At 41.3% G+C, this 20,181-nt stretch overlaps 1 protein-coding gene across 1 annotated transcript; it reads left to right on the top strand.

The window, feature by feature from the left end:
* Positions 1 to 1,706: 1,706 nt before the first annotated feature.
* Positions 1,707 to 16,401, top strand: LOC118847845 (sushi domain-containing protein 4-like). The gene is made up of 4 exons (XM_036756493.1): positions 1,707 to 1,895; positions 3,043 to 3,187; positions 11,078 to 11,460; positions 16,358 to 16,401. Exons 2-4 carry the CDS (start codon positions 3,150 to 3,152, stop codon positions 16,384 to 16,386), a joined length of 450 nt encoding a protein of 149 aa, XP_036612388.1. The 5' UTR covers positions 1,707 to 1,895; positions 3,043 to 3,149; the 3' UTR covers positions 16,387 to 16,401.
* Positions 16,402 to 20,181: the final 3,780 nt, after the last annotated feature.

Genomic DNA, 20,181 nt, shown 5'->3' with positions numbered 1-20,181 from the left:
TTACTCACTCCCTCCCGTCCCTCCATCTAGTGCACTGGCCTCTTTGCTAGTCTCTGCACAGGACACTCCAGTCCTCTCCTCAGTGTATTTTCACCATCTCTCCATGTCTGGAAGGTTCTACTTCTTCATCTCCCCCTCCTGGCTTCCATGGCTTTCTACAAGTCCCAGCTAAGAGCTCACCTTCTACAGGAAGCCTTTCCCAATGCTCTTACATGGAGTTCCTTCTCTCTGCTGATTGTCTCCAGTGTATCCTATATATAGCTTGTTTCCTGGCATGTTGTCTTCTCCATTAGATTTTGGACTCCATGAGGGCAGGAACTGTCTTTTGCCTCTCTTTGTATCCTCAATGCTTATAGCACAGTGTTTGGCACACAGTAGACACTGAATACATGTCTATTAGCTGACTGACTGGCCCATAGTAAGCACTTAAAAATGACTATTGATTACTGACTGCCTGTTGTACCTATTTGGTAAAGCCAGTTCTCTGTGCCACAAAATATAAGGCCACCAGTCACCACTAAGGCCGTGGCAGCTGCTTGGAGTGGTTTTTCCTCTGGCCATTTTACTATTATTAATAATAAAATAGCTAACATTTATGTAGTGCTTTTGGGTTTAAATACACATATATTTAAATACATAATGCATTACCTCACTTGATCCTCACAGTGACCCTGTAAGGTTAGTGCTATCCCCCCCCCATTTTACAGATGAGGAAACTGAGGCGGAAAAAAGACTAAGTGACTTGCCCAAAGTCCCATAGCTAATATGTGTTTGAGGCAGGATTTGAGCTCAGGCTTTCCTGACTCCAAGTCCAATGCTCTATCTTCTTTGCCACCTATTAATATAATTCTTCCTGCCTTACAATGCAAGGCACCTCAAACTAGAGAATTGTTATTGTTGTTCAGTCATTTCCAGTTATGTCTGACTCTTTGTGACCTTATTTGGGATTTTCTTGGCAAAGATACTGGAGCAGTTTGCCATTTGCTTCTCCAGATCGTTTTACAAATGAGGAAACTGAGGCAAACAGGGTTAAGTGACTTGCCCAGGGTCACCAGCTAGTGTGTCTGAGATGAGATTTGAACTCAGGAAGAGGAATCTTCCTAACTCCAGACCTGGCATTCTATCCACTGTGCCAGCTAGCTGCCTTAAACTGCAAAATTAGAAATGGATTTTTTTTCCTCTCTCTTTCCTTTTTCTCATGGTGATGCTTTGAGCCAGATCCATACACCCAGCCAGATAAATAGCTCAGTAGCTGACCATCAACAAAACACTTGTGATTAGGCATTTGGGTGAAAACATGAGGACCGTGATCTTAGATGGCCCCCAGTCCATCACATAGCTGTAGCAGCAGGGTTTAGGTTTAGGATATGTGTCCCCTTCTGCATTACTTATGCAGTAGCATGCATTATTAATACAGCAACTTGATGTCATCTATTTAATACGTATATCCTCTGCATTGTAAGAAGAATCTCCTTTATGATTTGCTTCTCAACATTACATGACAGCATTGCGTGCTCAGAATATTTCAACGTGTTTCCCATCTGACCTGCCACTGACTAAGCTGGAGAAGAAGTAATGACCCTATAATCTGATAACTAATTTAGAAGAGTATCTTTAATTAATTGCATTTTCTCTGGCCAGTGTGGCCTTACATAGGTCAAGAGCACAGGTACTGAATATGTTGTCTTTTTCTTCTGTCCAAGTCTGTCCACTTCCACCTATTGTGAGTCACGGAGACTATATCTGCCATCCAAGGCCTTGTGACCGATTCAATCATGGGACTGTGATCGAGTTCTATTGTGATCCTGGTTACAGCCTCACCAGTGACTACAAGTACATCACCTGCCAGTATGGAGAATGGTTTCCTTCCTATCAAGTCTTCTGCATAAAATCAGGTAAAAAGGGTGTCAGGATTGCATTGCTCCTGGGAGACTTTTTTTAAATTTTCATCAGAATTATCAATCATTCCATCAAGAGACTTTTCTATGTGCCTACTATGTGCCAGGAACTATGTTCAGGACTAAGGATAAAAAAATAACAATGAAACAGAACCTGCCCTCAAGTAACTTGTGATCTCTCCAGGGAATTATGAAATCTTCTATTCAAATTGAGCCCCAGGGGTATGATTTTGTTGTTCTTTGTTGATATTTGAAGAGGCCCAGTGACATCATGGGGAGATGTCTTGACTTGAGCCTGAACTGGATTTAAGTGAGGCAGAGTTGCACAAAGTCATCAGCCTCACACTCTCTTCTAGAGTCATGGAAGTCCAGTGGTAGGACAAAAAATCAGGACAACTGGCAATGGCCCAGGATGGTATAAGTAGGATAATTTTGAAAGGCCCATGAAGAAAAAATATTAAAAGGCAATGTGACACAATGGAAAGAGTGCAAGATTTGGAGTCAGAGGTCCTGAGTTCCAATCTCAATTCTTCCACGTAATATCTGTGTGACTTTGGCCAAGTCACTGTGCCTTCCTGAGGCTCAGTTTCTTTAATTGTAAAATGAGGAGATTGGACCAGATGTCCTTTAAGGGAGGTCAGTTTCAGCTCTAAATCTACAATCCTATAATTTGCCTTTACTTAAATGTTTCTTGAAGTAAAGAGGACTCTGTATAACCTTTGTTAAGAATGGATTTCCTTGCAGTGGATAAGGGATATTTCCTCACTCGATAAGTGGAATTCTAGAGAGTCAGAGACGGCTTGGATGGATGAGGATATGAGAACAGATTCCTATCCAAGTTAGCTAGCATAGAAGTACAATGTTGTTGCTTCCCGTCTGAGTTCTGGGCAAATCTCACTTAGCAGATTCATTTAAAAATGTTATGTGGCATCTAATGTGGTGTAATATGTGCTGGATGGTTGTCAACCATTATCTCTGCAGAACCCTAAGGGGTGCAGTAGACTTGCCATGAGCTTTTCAGTTTGTCCAATAAATCCAGCAAATGAGCACAAAGGGAACCTTTATAAACCTGCTTGTCTATGATAGCTTTCTTGCAAATCTGGAAGGAAGTTTTACTGTATTGCTGTGTTCTCTTCTGTAACAGAGCAAATTTGGCCCAATCCCCATGAGACTCTACTGACAACATGGAAAATAGTGGCATTCACAGCAACCAGTGTCCTTCTGGTGCTTCTGTTGGTCATTCTTGCCAGGATGTTCCAGACCAAATTCAAGACACATTTCCTCCCCAGGTCAGTACCATTCGACTTTCCGTAGATCACAGCGTCCCTCCACTATCTGGTCATTTGCCCTCGAGCCAGAAGAAAAGAAGACAGTTGGCTAAGTTTTTGAACAGTACAGAGTGGAGGTTCTGAATAGGCATATGAAGGAAAGGTAGCACAGTACAAAAGGAGAAATTCTGGCTTTGAAGTCAGAGGACCTGAGTTCAAATCTTTTCTGGGTCACTGACTACCTGTGAGACCATTGGGAAGTGATTTAACCTCTCTGGGCTTCCTTTCCTCATCTATAAAATGGAGGGGTTAAACCAGATGGTTTCCAAGTTCTCTTCCAGCTCTGAATCTATGGTTTCTGGGAAACCCAGACATGATGTTGACTCAGTCCTGCAATCATATCACATTTGGGAGTTTAGACATCCAAGACAAAAGATACTTTCTTTATCTTTTCTCTTCTTGCCTTGATCAAATATCAAAAAGTGAGATTTCATTCAGTCAGTATCATTGTCAAGTAGGATTTAACATCTCACAACTGTGTAATGGGCTTAAGCATTGCACAAGATAGGTCAATCCCTTACACTCAGGTAGCTTACAGGTAAGAATGGACTGTGATGATTAAAAAGGTTCAAGATATAGTTTCTGAGTAATTTAATCATTTTATTAATAAGGCCACCAGGTTATTAATAAAAGGATGGTCATTTAGCTGTCTGTGTTAGACCAAAGACAATCATGGCGGAAGACTCACAGTTTATATACTCTTTGAAAAAGTAGGTGGTCAATGAGGGGCTGAGAGTGACCCTTGGAGAGAAAAACTATCTGTACTCAAACCCCCCATCTAGACAAATGGATCTGTCTCCAGCCAAGCTTGAGTAGAACACAATGGGCTTCCCCACTTTAAATCGAATTCCTTATAAGGTTGAGTGCGGTTGCAAACACGATGAGGGGAGTTAATACAATCTCATTATCAGTAATGTCTTTCAAGATACTGAACTTTTAAAATGAGGAATTAGAGAAAGGAGACAGCCCTGAATCTCCCCAAGATATTGGCTATTAAGAATCATTTCTCTCAGACAGAAATCACACACACACACACACACACACACACACACACACACACGCCCTTAGTCCCAAAGAGGACTTTGGTCTAGTGGCACAATTTTGTTAATTTTGTTATAAGAGGTAGAAATCTAAGATGGATTCCAGGATGCTTGCTGAGTATTAGAAAAGGGGAGCCCAACCTAACCTGGGCCATCACTCAGCTCCCACTGGTTGTTTTTTCCCCCAGCTAAGGGAGTCAGTCAGCTAGGATAGAGCACTGAATGTAGAGTCAGAAAGATCTGAATTCAAATCCCACCTCAGACAGTTAGTTATTCACTGTGTGACTCTGGACAAGTAACCTGAACCCCGTTTGCCTCAGTTTTTTTATCTGTAAAAATGCAGATTATAATAGCATCTACCTCCTAGGGTTGTTGTAAGGAGAAGAAAACAAGCAAGTATTAAGCCTCTACCATGTGCTAGACACTATACCAAGCACTTTACAAATGTTATCTCTTTTAATCCTCACAAGAACATTGTGTGAGGTAGGCGCTACCTTTGCCCACATTTTCAGTTGAAGAAACTGAGTCAGACGGAGGTTAAGGGAAATGTCTGCGGCTGGATTTGAACTCAGGCCTTTCTGACTCTAGGATAAAATGAGATAAGTGATATAATAAAATAAAGTGCTGTATAAATGCTGGGGTGGCAGTGGGAGAAGGGAAGCATCCATCTTTTTTCCTCGAAAATTGAATGGAAATTCTGCCTTCTCCATGGAGCTCTCCCTACTTAAATAATCGTGATATGAAAACGTAACAGCAATAATAATGAAATAATAGTAATTACTAACACTTAGATGGTGTTTTAGGGTTTACAAAGTACTTTATATATGTTGTCTCATTTGACCTCAAAATATCCCTGTGTGTGGTAACTTTCTGCAGATATTATCCCCATTTTACAATGAGCAAACTGAGGTTCAGAGAAGCTCAATGGCTTGCCATTAATTAAATTAAGTAATGCAGCTAGCTAGTTTGAGAGACAAGATTCAAACCCAGGCCTCCAAATTTACACAACCTAGCTAAAATCCAGAAGTAGCTGGTAGGACACTTAACACTGAGATCAACATTTTCTTCTTTTATATTTTTTTGGTCTCAATCTGTGATTTTAGGGGGAGGGAGAGGTTCCCTGTGTGGAAACTCCTCCATTACGTAGACTGGCAAATTATCTGTACCTCTTTATTTTAAAGCCTGGGTTTCTTAACCTTCATTGTTTCGTGGAGCCCTTTGGCAGCCTAGTGAAGACCACCAACCCTTCCTCAGAATAATGTCTTAAAATGAGTAAAATAAAATTCATAGGATTAACAAGGAAATCAATTTTGTGAAATATAGTTATCAAAAAGATAAGTTCACAGACCCCAGGTTAATAACTCCTATCTTCAAGAATTGTCTGAGTCACTGAGGTTAAGTGATTTGCTTGTGCTCACACACCAATCTCTGTCTGAAGAAGTATTTGAACCTCTTGTTTTTAATCATATCTGACTCTTCGTGACCCTGCTTGGGGTCTTCTTGGCAAAGATATTGGTTTGTTATTTCATTCTCCAGCTCGTTTTACAGATGAGGAAACTGAGGCAAACAGGGTTAAGTGACTTGCCCAAGTACATACAGCTAGTAAGTGTCTGGCATTCAGAAAGATGAGTCTTCCTGACTCCAGGCCTGGTGCTCTATTTGCTTAGCTGGTTCCAGGCTGGCCTCCTATGTAATATACCATGCTACCTCTCCCCTTGCTGTCTCTTCCCCCTCCTTTTCTTCCTCTCTTATTTTTCTCCTCCTCTCTCCCTTTACATCTTCCCTCTCCTTTCTCCCTCTTGTTTCTCAGGAATGATCACCAGGAAATAATTTATTATTGTTTGTTATTATTATTTTTGGTTCACTAATAGCTCAGTAATCACCCGTTAAATGCATAGCACTGTCAGTTCACACCGTTGACCTCCACATAAGTCCAGATTCCTTTCATCTCCCACCTAATGCCAACAATAGAATGAAATTCCTAGTAATACACCAACAACCAGAAGTATAATCTCCGAAATTTGTTTCCCAGTAAATTTTTATCAGTAGCCTATAGATACCTCAGATAAGAAATCATTGACTGGACAAGAGCAATCTCACAACTTGCCATGACCCTCCTCTCCAAGGGAGGTTGGCTTTGACATTTTTGGCCCTCCTAAGTGAAGGGAGAAAAGGAAAGGGAGAAGAGAGAAGCCTTGCCTTCTACCGAGCAGTTTTCTGTTTTCTCCCATTATTTCTTTGTCTATTTGTTTCTTCATATGAAGCCTACATCTTTCATCTCTCGCTTAGGCTTATGTCCTTCTCACTGGTTGTCCCTCACAACCATAAAGCTATTTCTCACCCAAGGAAACCCAAGCACTCTCTTATTTCTCTCCTCAAAACGAGGTGAAGTATTTTACCATTTCCATGCGTGAAGGCCTTCCCCAGTTAAGTATAAGCAGAGTATGGCCATCCAGCCTTTTGTCTGACCTCTTCATTATGTCCCAACTCATCAACATGGTCAGATTTCATACAAGTCAACAAGGATTTTTTTCAACACTTACTATATAACCAACAACATGCTAGGCATTGGGAGGATCAAAGAGGATGAGAGATTCAGTTTCTATCCTTGTGAAACCTGTCCTCAAGTAGAAACGGCAAGGCATACCTCCAAAAAGGAATGAGGACATAGAAAAATACAGTTTGACCAAACGATTTAGTCAAGTATGAAATTATAGACCACAAGTACCTTGAAAGTCAGATAACACCTTAAGATAATAAGATCATAGATTTAAAGATGAAAGGGACATTATAGATCCCTATAAATCGGACATCTACTCATCTGTTCCAACCCACTACTTTACAGATAGGGAAACTGAGGCCTCATCCAAGTTCACGCAAGTAGTAAGGGTTTCACCAGAGTCCTTTGACCCTAAATCCAAAATTTTTTCTATTAAACCCTATTAAATACTTGAACACACAGGATATAGACAATTTCCTTATGCATATATGTAAAGAAAGAAGAAAGGAGAGGGAAGGTATAAAAGGAGAGAAGAGAATTTAAAAGTAGAGAAAGACAGAGGAGGAGACAACCATTTATTCTCATATCTCCTCACAAAGAGGCCTTTTTCCCTCTAAGCTTTGGCCAGTTCCTTTTCAAAGTTTTAAAAATGACCCTACAGAGCTTCCCAGTGACCACAGACCTCATTCTTGGCTTCAAAGACTTGGTTTTCTTAGTGATTAGAGATAAGAGAGGCCAGTTCATGTGAGGCTGTTCCTTCACTCTGCTAAGCCTGGGTCTTTGTCTCCCACAAGATGATAGAAGTGTCCTCCCCCTCAATGTGAAATACCTCAAGGACAGTAAAACCACTGTGGTCAACCCTGGACTATTTAGAGACTGGTTATCTGGCTGACTTTTCTTCCCCTCTTATTCACTGCTACTTTTTGACTTCCTGGCTACTTCGTTGATCACCCATTTCTCCCAGAGAATGAAGTTAGAGATAGGAATGAAAATCACATAAGTTTCCATCATTAGCAGTTCTGCTTTGGTTGTGTGTGTGTGTGTGTGAGAGAAAGAGAGAGAGAAAGAGAGAGAGAGAGAGAGAGAGAGAGAGAGAGAGAGAGAGAGAAAGTCGGAATCAATAAACATTTATTAAACATCTACTATGTGCCAGGTGCTGTCCTAAGTGCTGGAGACACAAAGAAAAGCAAAAGACAATCTCTGTTCTCAGAGAAGGAGGAGATGGAACACAAACATCTATGTACACCAACCAGAGGAATGTGAGAGGAACAGTGAGGGAGACAATTATTAAGAATGGCCAACAGGGATGAGCTCTGACGCTTTCTCAGCCTGGAAGTCAGACTAAAGAAGCCGAGGCTGTTCTACTGTTTGGGAGGGATCCCCTATGCTGACCCTGCCACCAAACTTATAAACAGGTTAAGCTACAAGTGAGGATGGAGGGATTGAGGACCACTAAGCATGACTGTCATGTGAACATACATGCAACTGCACTAATCACAGCTTGGGGGTTTGACCACATGGTAAATGTTTGAAGCAATAATATGTGTTGACTCCATCTCTCTGCCATTAAGGGCATGTCGTTGTTTCAGTTGTGTCTGACTCTTTGTGACCCCATTTGGGGTTTTCTTGGCAAAGATTCGCCATTTCCTTCTCCAGCTCATTTTACAGATGAGGAAACTGAGGCAAACAGAGTTATATGACTTGCCCCGGGTCACATAGCTAGTAAGTGCCTGAGGCTAGATTTGAACTCATGAAGATGAGTCTTCCTGACTTCAGGCCTAGCACTTTATCCACTGAGCCGCCTAACTGCCCAATTAAGGCCATAAGGCACTCTATATCTCTGCCATTAGAAGTTTCCTATCAACAGTAATCCAGGGCTTGAGTAAACATCAGAACCTATATGTGTTTGGAAATCCAGTTGGAATAACACTTTATTAAACTGTAAGCTCCTTGAGGGCAGAAACTGTCTTCTGCCTTTTTTTGTATCCCTAGCACTTATCACAGTGCCTGGCACATATTAGGCATTTAATTAATGTTTATTGATTAATTTAGTATTAGTAATTTTTTCCTTGAGGAGCTGGATCAAGATCCTTCAACTTCAGACTCATGGCTAGAATATGTTTGTCAAAGGGGACTGCTATTCAGAAGAAACAGAATGAAACTTGGTAGGGATAAATGTTAAGACTCACATTTAAGTTCATAAAATCAAACTCACACGTGCATGATGTCTAACTTGGGCTTGACAAAGGGCAGGATTTCTTAACAATTGGAGCTATAGCAAAATAGAATGGGCTATTTCAGGGGGTAATAAGAATTCTCTCACTGGAGGCCTTCATGAAAGGCAGGATAATCCCTTTTCGGTTAATAGAGAGGATCCTTGTTCAGGTATGAATTAGACTAGATAGCCTTGGAGATCCCTTCTAACTCTGTGATTCTGTGATTCTCTAACAAGTTAAATAACTTTTTTCTTTATTATTCATGGATATCAGTTCCCTTTAATAGCCCTCTCCCCTAATAACCAGAAACAATGAAAGGTTCACTCTATAGGCATCCTCTTCTTTTTGCTCTAATATGCTCCTGGTAACCATATCAGAAAACAAAATAAAGGGAAGGGCAGGGAAAGGAGACAGGGAAAGTATGCCGTCATTTTCCATCATGCTCTGGCAATGCAGTATAGATTTATAAAATACAAGGGAAAACTTGTAGTTACTCAGTTAGCCACCAGAGGGCAGGCCAACATAATCGGTAAAGGGAAGTGTTGCCTAAGTTGCCTTAGACTTGTTTTTGAGACCTGCCGAAGGTTGGCAAATTAGTGGATTGTTCATTTGCCAGCATCATGTGTTCAGTCATCAAAATGAATAGTAATAAAAAATAAGAAAAACTACCTGCATTTCACTGTAAATAGGTTCCCATATACCATAATTTCAAGCTAGAAGAGGCTTGCAGAACGTCTGGTCCAATCCCTTTATTTTATAAATGAGGAAACCATGACTCACTCAGTCACACAGTACACAGCAGAGACAGGATTCAAACTCAGATCTTCAGACTCCAAATCCAGTGTTCTTTCCACTACGTCATATTGAAACACATATCAGTTTCCTGTAAAGTAAAAAAAAAAAAAAAAGACTAAGCAAGAGGCAAGAATGGAGGACTCAGTAGATCCCAAAGGAACAAGGAATTGTGTGAGACAGGCTAGCCAATGATGGGAGGAAAAATCGTATGCCTTCTTGGAAGGTAACAGATGGATGACACCATCTGCAGCTGAGGAACTCACTTCTTTTATGCCTCAGTAAACAGCAGGCATTTATTTAGCAACTACAGCATCCAAGACATTGGCGGTTCTAGATACTAAGGATACAAAATTAAAAAATGAAACAATTCTCGCCCTCAAGGAGCTTATATTCTATCAGGAGAGGCAGCATTTACATATAAAGTTAAAGTAGCTGGGTGGTGAAGTGGATAGAGCACCAGGTCTGGAGTCAGGAAGACTCATCTTTGTGAGTTCACATCTGGCCTCAGACATTTACAAGCTGTATGACCCTGGGTAAGTCACTTTACACCCTGTTTGCCTCAGTTTCCTCACCTGTAAAATGAGCTAGAGAAGGAAATGGCAAACCACTCCAGGATCTTTGTAGAGAAAACCCCAAATGGGGTCATGAAGAGTTAGGCAAGACTCAATTAGCAACAAATTTTGAGAAATGCGTTTATGCCATTTGTTTCAGATCTATGAAATTCTTCAGGATTTTAACTTAACAGATTTCCACTGACCTGTGAATGGGCAGTATTTGAAAATCGTAAGATTGTTGGATCATGGAGCTAGATCACTAAGCTGGAAGGAACCTTAGAAGCCCAGCCGTCTCATTTTATAAATTAAGGAACTGATAATTATATCATATCTCAGGGAGGTTGGGAACAGGCAGCCTGATGAAATAGTTATAGCTCATATTTATGTAGCCCTTTAAGATTTACAAATCATTTTACTGACCTAAATTTTATTTGATCCTTGTAACAACATCTTAAGGGAGATATTACAGGGGCTACGGTTCCCATTTGAACAGATAAGGTAACTAAAGTTCAGTGATGTCCCCACCCCCATAGTTCTATCATTAATGAAGAGATAGTAATGAGACTAAACGAGATAACATATAGAAAGTACTTTGCAAAAAGAGCTGTACAAATACAAGTTATTTATTATTGATGTGTCAAAGACAGGATTTGAACTCAGGTCATGACGCTCTATGGGGCCTCGTGTCCGCTTTCCTCCAGGTGGCATTTCAGATGTCAGAATCACTCATCTATTTCTCTTTGTAGGGGCCTCTCAGGGAGCTCCAGCAGTGACCCTGACTTTGTGGTGGTGGATGGGGTACCCGTCATGTTGCCTTCCTACGATGAAGCTGTGAGCAGCAGCTTGAATGCTTTAGCCCCGGGATACTTGTCTTCTGTGGGCCAGGGCTGCCCCATGCCAGCAGAGGATCAGAGCCCACCAGCATACCCTGGCTCAGGGGACACAGACACATTGCCGGGGGAGGGTGAAACGTGTGACAGTGTATCAGGCTCTTCAGAGCTGCTCCAGAGTCTGTATTCACCAGCGATGTGCCAAGCAGGAGCACGGCCTGTTCCGGAAAGAACAGACACAGGGGACGGTACCGCCGTAGAGGAAGTGTCCACCAGCCCAAGTGTTGATATTGCTGATGGTAAACTTTTTCTCTGTAGTATAAGCCAGCCTTACAAAATTCAACCCATTTCAAAAAAAACATTCTTCCTTGCATAGCCTACCCTGCCCCAAAGTGCAATACCCCAAATCAGGCTGCTTCCCACTCACTCAGCACAAATTGCTTCTTTCTGAGTACAGTGGAAAGACTAATTATGATGATGAATGATTCTCATCACCTCACAAATAAGCCAATTAACTAAGTTTTCAGGAGCTATAAAAGAATGCCAAACAGTTCAGGGCAGAAGGCTTGGAGTTAGGACTATTCAGTCTTTGTGTATACAGCCTAGATTATCATGTTTAAAAAAAAATTCCAAAAACTTCATTAAAATATTGTTTGGGAAAAGAATAGTATGCTTTTGTGTCAGGGGAAAGAAAAACACAGTAGTGTGTTATGAATATATAATGGGTATGTATGTATCTATACTATATTTCCATAGAAGAAGGATGGGGCAAGGACTGTACCCGAGATTGCATTGGTTTAGGGATGGCCCAGGGTTCCATGTCTGGTGCAATGGATCACTCAAAGCCTGAGGGTTCAAATGAGCAATCCATTTAATAAAGATATATTTGAATCCCTCTTCCCCTGGGTACAATCATTTTCCAAGGCAATCAAAATGAAGTTCAAGAAGAAAAGGGCAGATAAAAGCCAAGGGCAAGGAGGTTCCCTGGGGTCTCAGGTGCTCTTGCCAACATTCTAAAAACTGCTTTCATATTCTTCTTGCCCATAGGGCCCACAGCTGGGTCCCAGATCAACCCACTCGGGGCAAAGTTAACTCCAACCGCCCCACGTCCTCGCCATAGCTTCTTTGCTCACGACAGTTCCAGCTGGCAATGTGGGAATGTGGGGTGTTTAATTCATGCCTCTCCCCAGTTCCACCGGTATCCTGGCGGACCACAAGGGAGCTCCCAGTGAGAAACTTCCCCTACCAATGCAGGTCAGCACCTTCTCTGAAACTTATAGTCTTAGAGAGTTGCCTAGAGCGCTGGTTGCCCAGGGGTCACATGGCCAATATGTGTCAAATATGGGAACCCAGATCTTCAGGACTGGCTCCAAGGCCAGCTTACCATCCACTAGGCCAAACTGTCTCTCTCATGAAGCTGTTTTACATTTCATAGAATGTGAAGAACAATTTAAAGCCACATGTATTCATGTCATGGGTAAAGACTGAGCATTGGGTAATAGTAAAAACAAAGCAATACAATGAATATATTCACAGAATTTTCCAATTTTAGAGCTGAAAGGGATATTAGGAACCATTCAGTCCAACTCTTACAGGATCATAGATATAGGGCTAGGAAGTATCATCTAGTTCAGTGGTGTCAAACTCAAATAGAAAGGGATCCCTGCCAGCCTTATATTGACTTAGAAAACCACAAATTAACATTATCTATGTTATATTGTATTTTTATTTATTTTGTTAAACATGTCTTGCTGGGCAGCTAGGTTGCACAGTGGATAAAGCACCTGCCCTGGAGTCAGGACCTCAGACACTAGCTGCGTGAACCTGGGCAAGTCACTTAACCCTGATTGCCTCAGAATACAGACCGATAAACAAACAAACGAATGTCCCAACTACATTGTAATCTGGCTCCAGCTACATTGGAGAGTTTTGCTGCCAGGGCCAGCCATGAGTCTGACACCTCTGATCTAGTCCAACCCCTTTATTTTAGAGATGATACAGTTGAATGACCAAGAGGTTAAGTGACTTATTGAGGTCACATAGCAAGTTAATGATAGAGAAGGGACTAGACCTCAGGTCTCTTGACTCCCAACCCCATGATGTTTTTCTACTACATTGTATTAAATAATCTTCTATCGAAAGTTATCTGCTTATTTTAAGCTATTTTTCCATGCCTCACTAAAGTCCTTCTCTGATGCTTTATGATGGTGTGGCTATAAACCTGGGCAATCAAAAATTCTGGCAGGTCATAACAAGCTAGAAAGTTTTCTGTAATCAGCAGAGCTAAGTTCAATGAAGCGTATCACCAGGAGGCTCGCCACCAAGTAACTAGTTTGGGGTTTTGTTTTGTTTTGTTTTGTTTTTTGGTCACAGAAACTCAGAAAGAATCTAATCTCCTTTGCTCAAGGGAACACCCAAACCAATGAAATCATAGATATTTAAAAGCCTAGGTCCTTTCAAAATGAAAATCAGCAGTACTCAAGTCTATCAATTAACAAGTATTTATTAAGCCAATGAAAATGGATCTCAATTTTCCAAGTATGTTCGAATTACATTTCCTAGCAGGGAACTAGGCCAACACTTTTGGTGGGCTGTCATCCGCTATGAAATCATAGGTAATAAAACCAACAGGTGATTACCCTTTACAATACAAAAATAAACCACCCCCTGATTTATAGCATGTAAAATCACTTGTCATCACTACAGGACCTGCTCTGCACCTCATAATCAGGGCCAACCAGATAAAGGTATATCACAGAAATATACACATATTCCCCTAGCCTAAAAAGACTAGGAACAGGAGAGAAAGAAATAGGTGGGATGTGGAGAGGTAAGAGACAGGAACAAAACAGATGTGTTAATATCTGGGGAAGCACAAATAGAAAAGGCATGAAATATTTGCTTATAAGCTTTGGAAGAAGTTAGCTTGGCTGTTTCTTATCCTTCTGAAAGATTGGTGGGCAGGAAGGGGCGAGGAGAAATGTACTTATGGGATCTAGATTTAAAGCTGGTAAAGGCTTTAGAGGTAATGTCATCCAACTTCCTTCCCCCTTATTTGCAAATGTAAAAGGTGAAGCCCAGAGGTCAAGTGATTTGTCCAAGACCACATAGCTAAGATTTGTACCAAGGTCCGCTGACTCAAAGTCCAGAGAGCTTCTCACTGGACCACAATATCTTTCAGTTCTTAGGATCATGAATTCATCCCCTTGACTCGTGGAGATTTCATGCCTGCAAATAAACACCCAAGAAACATTGAGTAAATACCTCCTATGTGCAAGGCATTATGCTAGGTATTGGGGTTACAAAGACAACAAAAATATATAGTCCCTGCCCTCGATGAGCTTACACTCTACTGGAGGTGTGCAACACTTACAGAGATAATTAAATAAAATAATTTGAAGAAGGAAATGGAACTGAGGATAAGGAAATGCTTCCCAGCAGGCAGCCCTTGAGATGAGTTTTAAAGGAAGGTTAGGATTCTATTGGGAAAAGATGAGGAGAGAGCACATTCCAGGGGTACAGAAGAACCTATATGAAGGCATGGAGTCAAGAGATCGAATGACAAATCCAGGGAACACTAATAAGGCCAGTTGGTTGGAACATGGAATGTGTAAAGGGAAATAAATCTAGAAAGTAGACTGGAGCCGAATTGTCATCATCTTAGTAGATGATTCTTTATGAGTCACTGTGGCCAAAATAATTTGTCCCCTGGTAGTCAGATTTGTGATAGTTTTCCTCTTCAAAATCACATAGCCTAGTCCTCAGAAGAAAGACATGGAGTTTGTCTTTGGGCCTGTGTTCAATCTTTCCAGTTTGATAGATACTGTTGACAAGGCCTTTAAGAGCACAGAGTCACTTCCATGCCTCAATAAAGCATCAGAGTAGGGATTTAGTAGAAATTGATTGGGGGGGGGGGCGGCTTTTTCTTTTCCTTTCTTTTTGGGGAAGGGGTCTAGACCTATGATTTCATGGGTTTAGACCATATTCCAGTGTGGAATCTCTCTTTACTGATGCAGATAGGTCACTTAGTTGCAACTTATACTTTAGAGAGTTGCCCAGGACACTCGGAAGTTGAGTGGTTTGCCTAAGGCCACGTGGGTAATATGTGTCAGAGGTAGCAGGTGAACCTGGGTCTTTCCGACTCCAAGATCAGCCTTCCAAAACCAGCCACTAAACTCCACAGTCTCTCAAAGAGAAGGGGGGGGGGGTGCGTTACTCTTATAGTAACTTCTTTTGCTCTTCTTATGATTAGCATTATGAATTTAGCATTAGTCCTAGAGGATTCCTTAAATAGTCCTCTATTTTACAGATTGAGGAAATTGAATGGAGTGACTTGCCCCAGATCACCCCACTGAATAAGCCAAGAAACTTGATTGGCAAGTCCATCTCTTTTTTTTGCAGGGGGGAAGGCAGGGCAATTGGGGTTAAGTGACTTGCCCAAGGTCACACAGCTAGTGTGTCAGGTGTCTGAGGCCGGATTTGAACTCAGGTCCTTCTGACTCCAGGGCCAGTGCTCTACTCATTGCTCCACCTAGCTGCCCCAATAAGCCCATCTCCTAATAATACCTCAGTATGGCATTCTTGGTGGATAGATATTTTGAATAAAATATCCTCACGCTAGGCATCTCATAGCCTTTCAGTTCAGTTGACTACTTGGGCAGATGAATGAACAGCCTGTAAGGTGACAATTGTTTCCCTTTGGGCAGGATAAACTTGAGTGTTCCTTTTCAGCTCTAAAATTCCATGGTAGGGTTGGTTTAGATCAGGGGTTCAACTATTTTTCTGTGGTTGACCCCTCTGGCTGGCTTTTAGGGCCTACAGGCCCCTTCTCAGAATAATGTTGTTTAATGCATAAAATAAAATACATAGGATCACAAAGGAAACAACTTATATTGAAATACAATTAGAAAAATACCTTTTCAGCCGATTTCATGGACCCCTTGGAATCTATCCTTAGATCCCTTAGGGATCCATGGACTTCAAGTTAAGAACCCCTGGTCTAGTCGGTCACATATTGAAATGCTGAGTTATATATCATTTGTGGTGAAAACATTTTGACAAATAAGGCAGAAGGGGGAAGGGGATTTCAATACCCATTGATTCTAAATTCATCTCAAATAACTGACATTTTAATAATTGCCACTTCATTGTCACACTTTTAACTGCACCGCTCTGTGTTTTGTTTTGTTTTTACAGAAATCCCACTGATGGAAGAAGAACCTTAGCCTGATCAAAATGTTTATTATTCAACTGCACCTTTGGGAGAGAAGATCATGCACTCTAGGGGGTGGGGTGTAAATGAAGAGATTTTGGGGATTGGGGAGAGGTCTTTGTTTTTCCTATTTATCCTCAAGGTAATGGCACCTGACTTTGTGCACCTCGGATACAGCAGTGGGGTTGCCCTACTCAAGAGTGATGGTTCTCTCACATGAGACTTGGGGATTTTGCCAATGCCAATAGTCCAAGGAGGGAAGGGGGAACCCTTTCAAGTTCTTGGATTAAGATACTCGATGTATCTCCATGTTGAGGGAAGTTGAACAGTTCCATACAAATCCTACTGAATTACACATCCCATTGAATAATTGTTATGAGTAATATCTGCCTCCTCTGAAAGCATGTCATACTATGTAAATTTGCTTCTAAAACCTGCTCTGTACAATCTCTGGATTCCGGTTTAGGCTGAATCAGTCTAAGGAAAAAGAATCTGTGTTGGGCTACTGAAAGCAGAACTGATCCCCTTTCCACACTCAGAAAGAAATGGGCTTCCAAAGGGAATATCTTTCCTTGGTTCTTGGACAGTTTTCTTCATTGTGGATAATATCTGTCCCAAGCAAGGCTGAAGATAAGAGACATGCAGTAATTTGGATGTGGCAAATTAATAGCCAGCCACCCCAAACTCTTCAAAGAAAGACTCACAGCCAGACTGGGCTCTCTGGAGATTTCTTTATTCTGTAGGTGAAGTAGGCCTTCTGTCCTATAGACCATCCAAGGTGAAGTGTTGGTATTTACATTTACGGAACACTAATACGAATCCATTGCATTTGCTAAACCCTGTTATTTTCCAAATGCCCCAAAAGTGTTAGAATACCAGTCTCATGATGGAGGAAGTATTCAAAAGGATGCTTTGTTGCAACATTTTTTAAAGAAAAAAAAGTACCCTTTACCTGTTGTTTGTATTTCTGTGAGTCATTGGCTTATTGTTTATACACCCCGCCCCCCAAGCCTGCCACAGCTGCCTCATTTCCTGCAACAGAAATGATTTAAGGAGAAGGAAGAGAGTTCCTAAGTTGAAGGGCATTTTCTTAACACAAGTAGACAAAATGATGGCATGCCAACCCAACCCACAGCAAAGCGTTGGGATTGTCTGGTTCTCCGCTCCACATCTGCAAGATGGTCTGCCAGCACCCCATTCCTGCTCTGGGGAGCCTCCATTCTTGAGGGTGAGGATGCCCACCCTGCGTACTAATCCTTGTGGTGTTCCAATGGGTGTTTTAAAAATAACGAGTGATAAAGCAAGATCCACGAGTCCTACGGTATCTGATCAATTGCAGGATAACGGGGGTGGGGAGGAGGGAGAGGGGAGGGAAGGTGCTGATTTCTTTTTCTCTTCTGGGTTCCGGACAAATTAAAACCAAAGTCCAATTCCTGAAGGAGTTACTCCAGTGGAGCAATAATAGCAAGAAATTTTGACAAAATCCTAGGTTTTTGTTAAGTAGATTAAGAAAAAAAAATTAAAATTGATTTTAAAAATTAAGAAAACAATGATGCTCATAGAAAGATGGTGTAGGGAGAAGGGGGAAGGAGTGCCAGGATGTGAAAGCAAGATTTAGGAATTAGGCACATTTTTGATTGCATATAACCTCTTCCCTTTTCCTCTCTTGTGGCTTACAGTGTTAAATGCTACAACTCATTTCTCAGAAAGTACTAAATGATCTCAACCACAGAACCCTTCATCCCACTATGGCCCTTTTGCAGAAGTTCACACGTGAGGCATAGAGTTCATATGACTTTGCCAGAAGTATAGGATGTGAAGCATCCCTGGCCACAAACAGAGTGGTCAGGCAAAATCAGTGTGTGGCATGGAACCCCCACTGACAAAGCCAGGGAAATCTGGGCAGTGCCATGCCACTAAACAAAGCTCCTAGGACAGCAAGCCATCACTTCTCTCCCACCCCGATTCTCCATTCTCCTTCCACCCCAGAGTGCCAGTTGTTATCCCAAAGACTACTGGGAAATTAGATTTCCAGTCCCCTTCTCAAGCAGCCCCATAAAGGTTATGCCCCCCATACCTAAAGTGATTACTCTTTCAGAGCTTGAAAAATAGTACAGGATCCCAGGACCTCAGAGGCCATCATGTTCATTTTACAGGTGAGGGAACTAGTCCCCACGGAGGTTCGATAACTCACCCAAAGTTACACAGTTAGGTAAGTAGCAGAAACAGGATCTGAACCCCCCCCATGTCATCTGAGCCAAAATCCAGTGTTCTTTTCACAGCACCCCATGAAAAGCCAGACTCTGGCTTCATTGTATTTAACTAATTTTAAGAATGTCTGTTAACCCCAAGCTCTTGGGCCAAAAAGGAACCCACGAGAATTTATCATCATCGTCATGAGGATGTAAGCTGACTTGTCAGCCATGTGATAAATTCCAGTTGAAGCACCTGAATCTTCTCATTCAATTATTTCATCGTGTCTAACTCTTCGTGACCCTATTTAGGGTTTTCTTGGCAGAGATACTGGAATGGTTTGGCATTTTCTTTTTCAGCTCATTTTATAAATGAGGAAACTGAGGCAAACAGGGTTAAGTCACTTGCCCAGGGTCACACAGCCAGGAAGTGTCCTGAATCTTTTACCCAACCCCTATGGTTCCTGGTAAGATCACAGAACCACACAAGTGTTGCTTAAAGTAGGACTGAAAACTGGAAGAAACCTTAAAGATCCTCTAATCCAATCCCTTATTTTGGAACTGGGATAACTAAGGCCCAAGGATGTAAAATAATTAGTGCCAAGACACAGGGACAGAATGTAGAAGGTAGGATTTGACCCAGACCTTTTAAAAAAAATTTCCTTAAGAGTATTTTTTTCCAATTCCATGTAAAGATAGTTTTCAACAAACCCAGACCTTCTGATTCCAATGTCAATACACTCACTATCTACTACACTAGGTTGCATCTTCTCATTTTTATCTCCAGAAGGAGAATGTGTATGTGCCCTGAGTTGAGATTAATTTATAAGCTATTTACTTGGTTAAATTCCCAGGTTGGGAAGCCCTCTCCAGAAGACTGAATTTTATCACATTCATGTCTGTTTCCTCATGAATTCAAATCTATCAGCAGATTTTTATTTGTTGTTTTTATTCATTTTATTTGTCTATTTTATTCAAAACAGGCTTTTTAATGTCACCTTCATTTCTGAATACATCCTTTCCTCTTCTCTATCCATTTTTAGGAAAATAAGGGTTATAAGGGATGGCTTTGTTAGAAGTCATCCTTTATGACAAAGAATTTTCTGAAAAGAAAGAAGAAGAAAGCAGTTCAACCAAACTAAGTATCAACTATGTCTGAACTATACACAATGTTCCAAACCTTTGGTCTCCAATCTTGGCAAAGAAGAAAGGGAGGTCCATTCTCTCACCTGTTTGCAGGGGTGGTGAACTTACAGCCTTGAGGCCCCATGTGGCCCTCTAGGTCCTCAAGCGTAATCCTTTGACTGAATCCAAACTTCACAGAACAAATCCCCTTAATAAAATGATTTGTTCTGTAAAATTTGGACTCAAGCAAAAGGCCACACCCAAGGACCTAGAAGGCCACATGGGGCCTGGAGGCCGCAGGTTACTCTCCCCTGGACTGTAGAGGAAAACCTCGGTCTTTAAAATTACACTGAAGTTTTTTCTTGTTCATCTATTTATATTTTTGGAGTCATGTCTATCTCCTCCTTTCAAGCAATACTAATTAGGTATGTACTTTGTGTAAAACACTGTGGGAAGATACGATTTATAGTGACGAGGCATTATTAGAAGTT

Source organism: Trichosurus vulpecula, chromosome 4 (genome assembly GCF_011100635.1).
Source record: "Trichosurus vulpecula isolate mTriVul1 chromosome 4, mTriVul1.pri, whole genome shotgun sequence".
Lineage (NCBI taxonomy): Eukaryota > Metazoa > Chordata > Mammalia > Diprotodontia > Phalangeridae > Trichosurus > Trichosurus vulpecula.
Note: the sequence above shows the minus strand (reverse complement) of the source record. Positions and strands in the feature narration are given on the sequence as shown.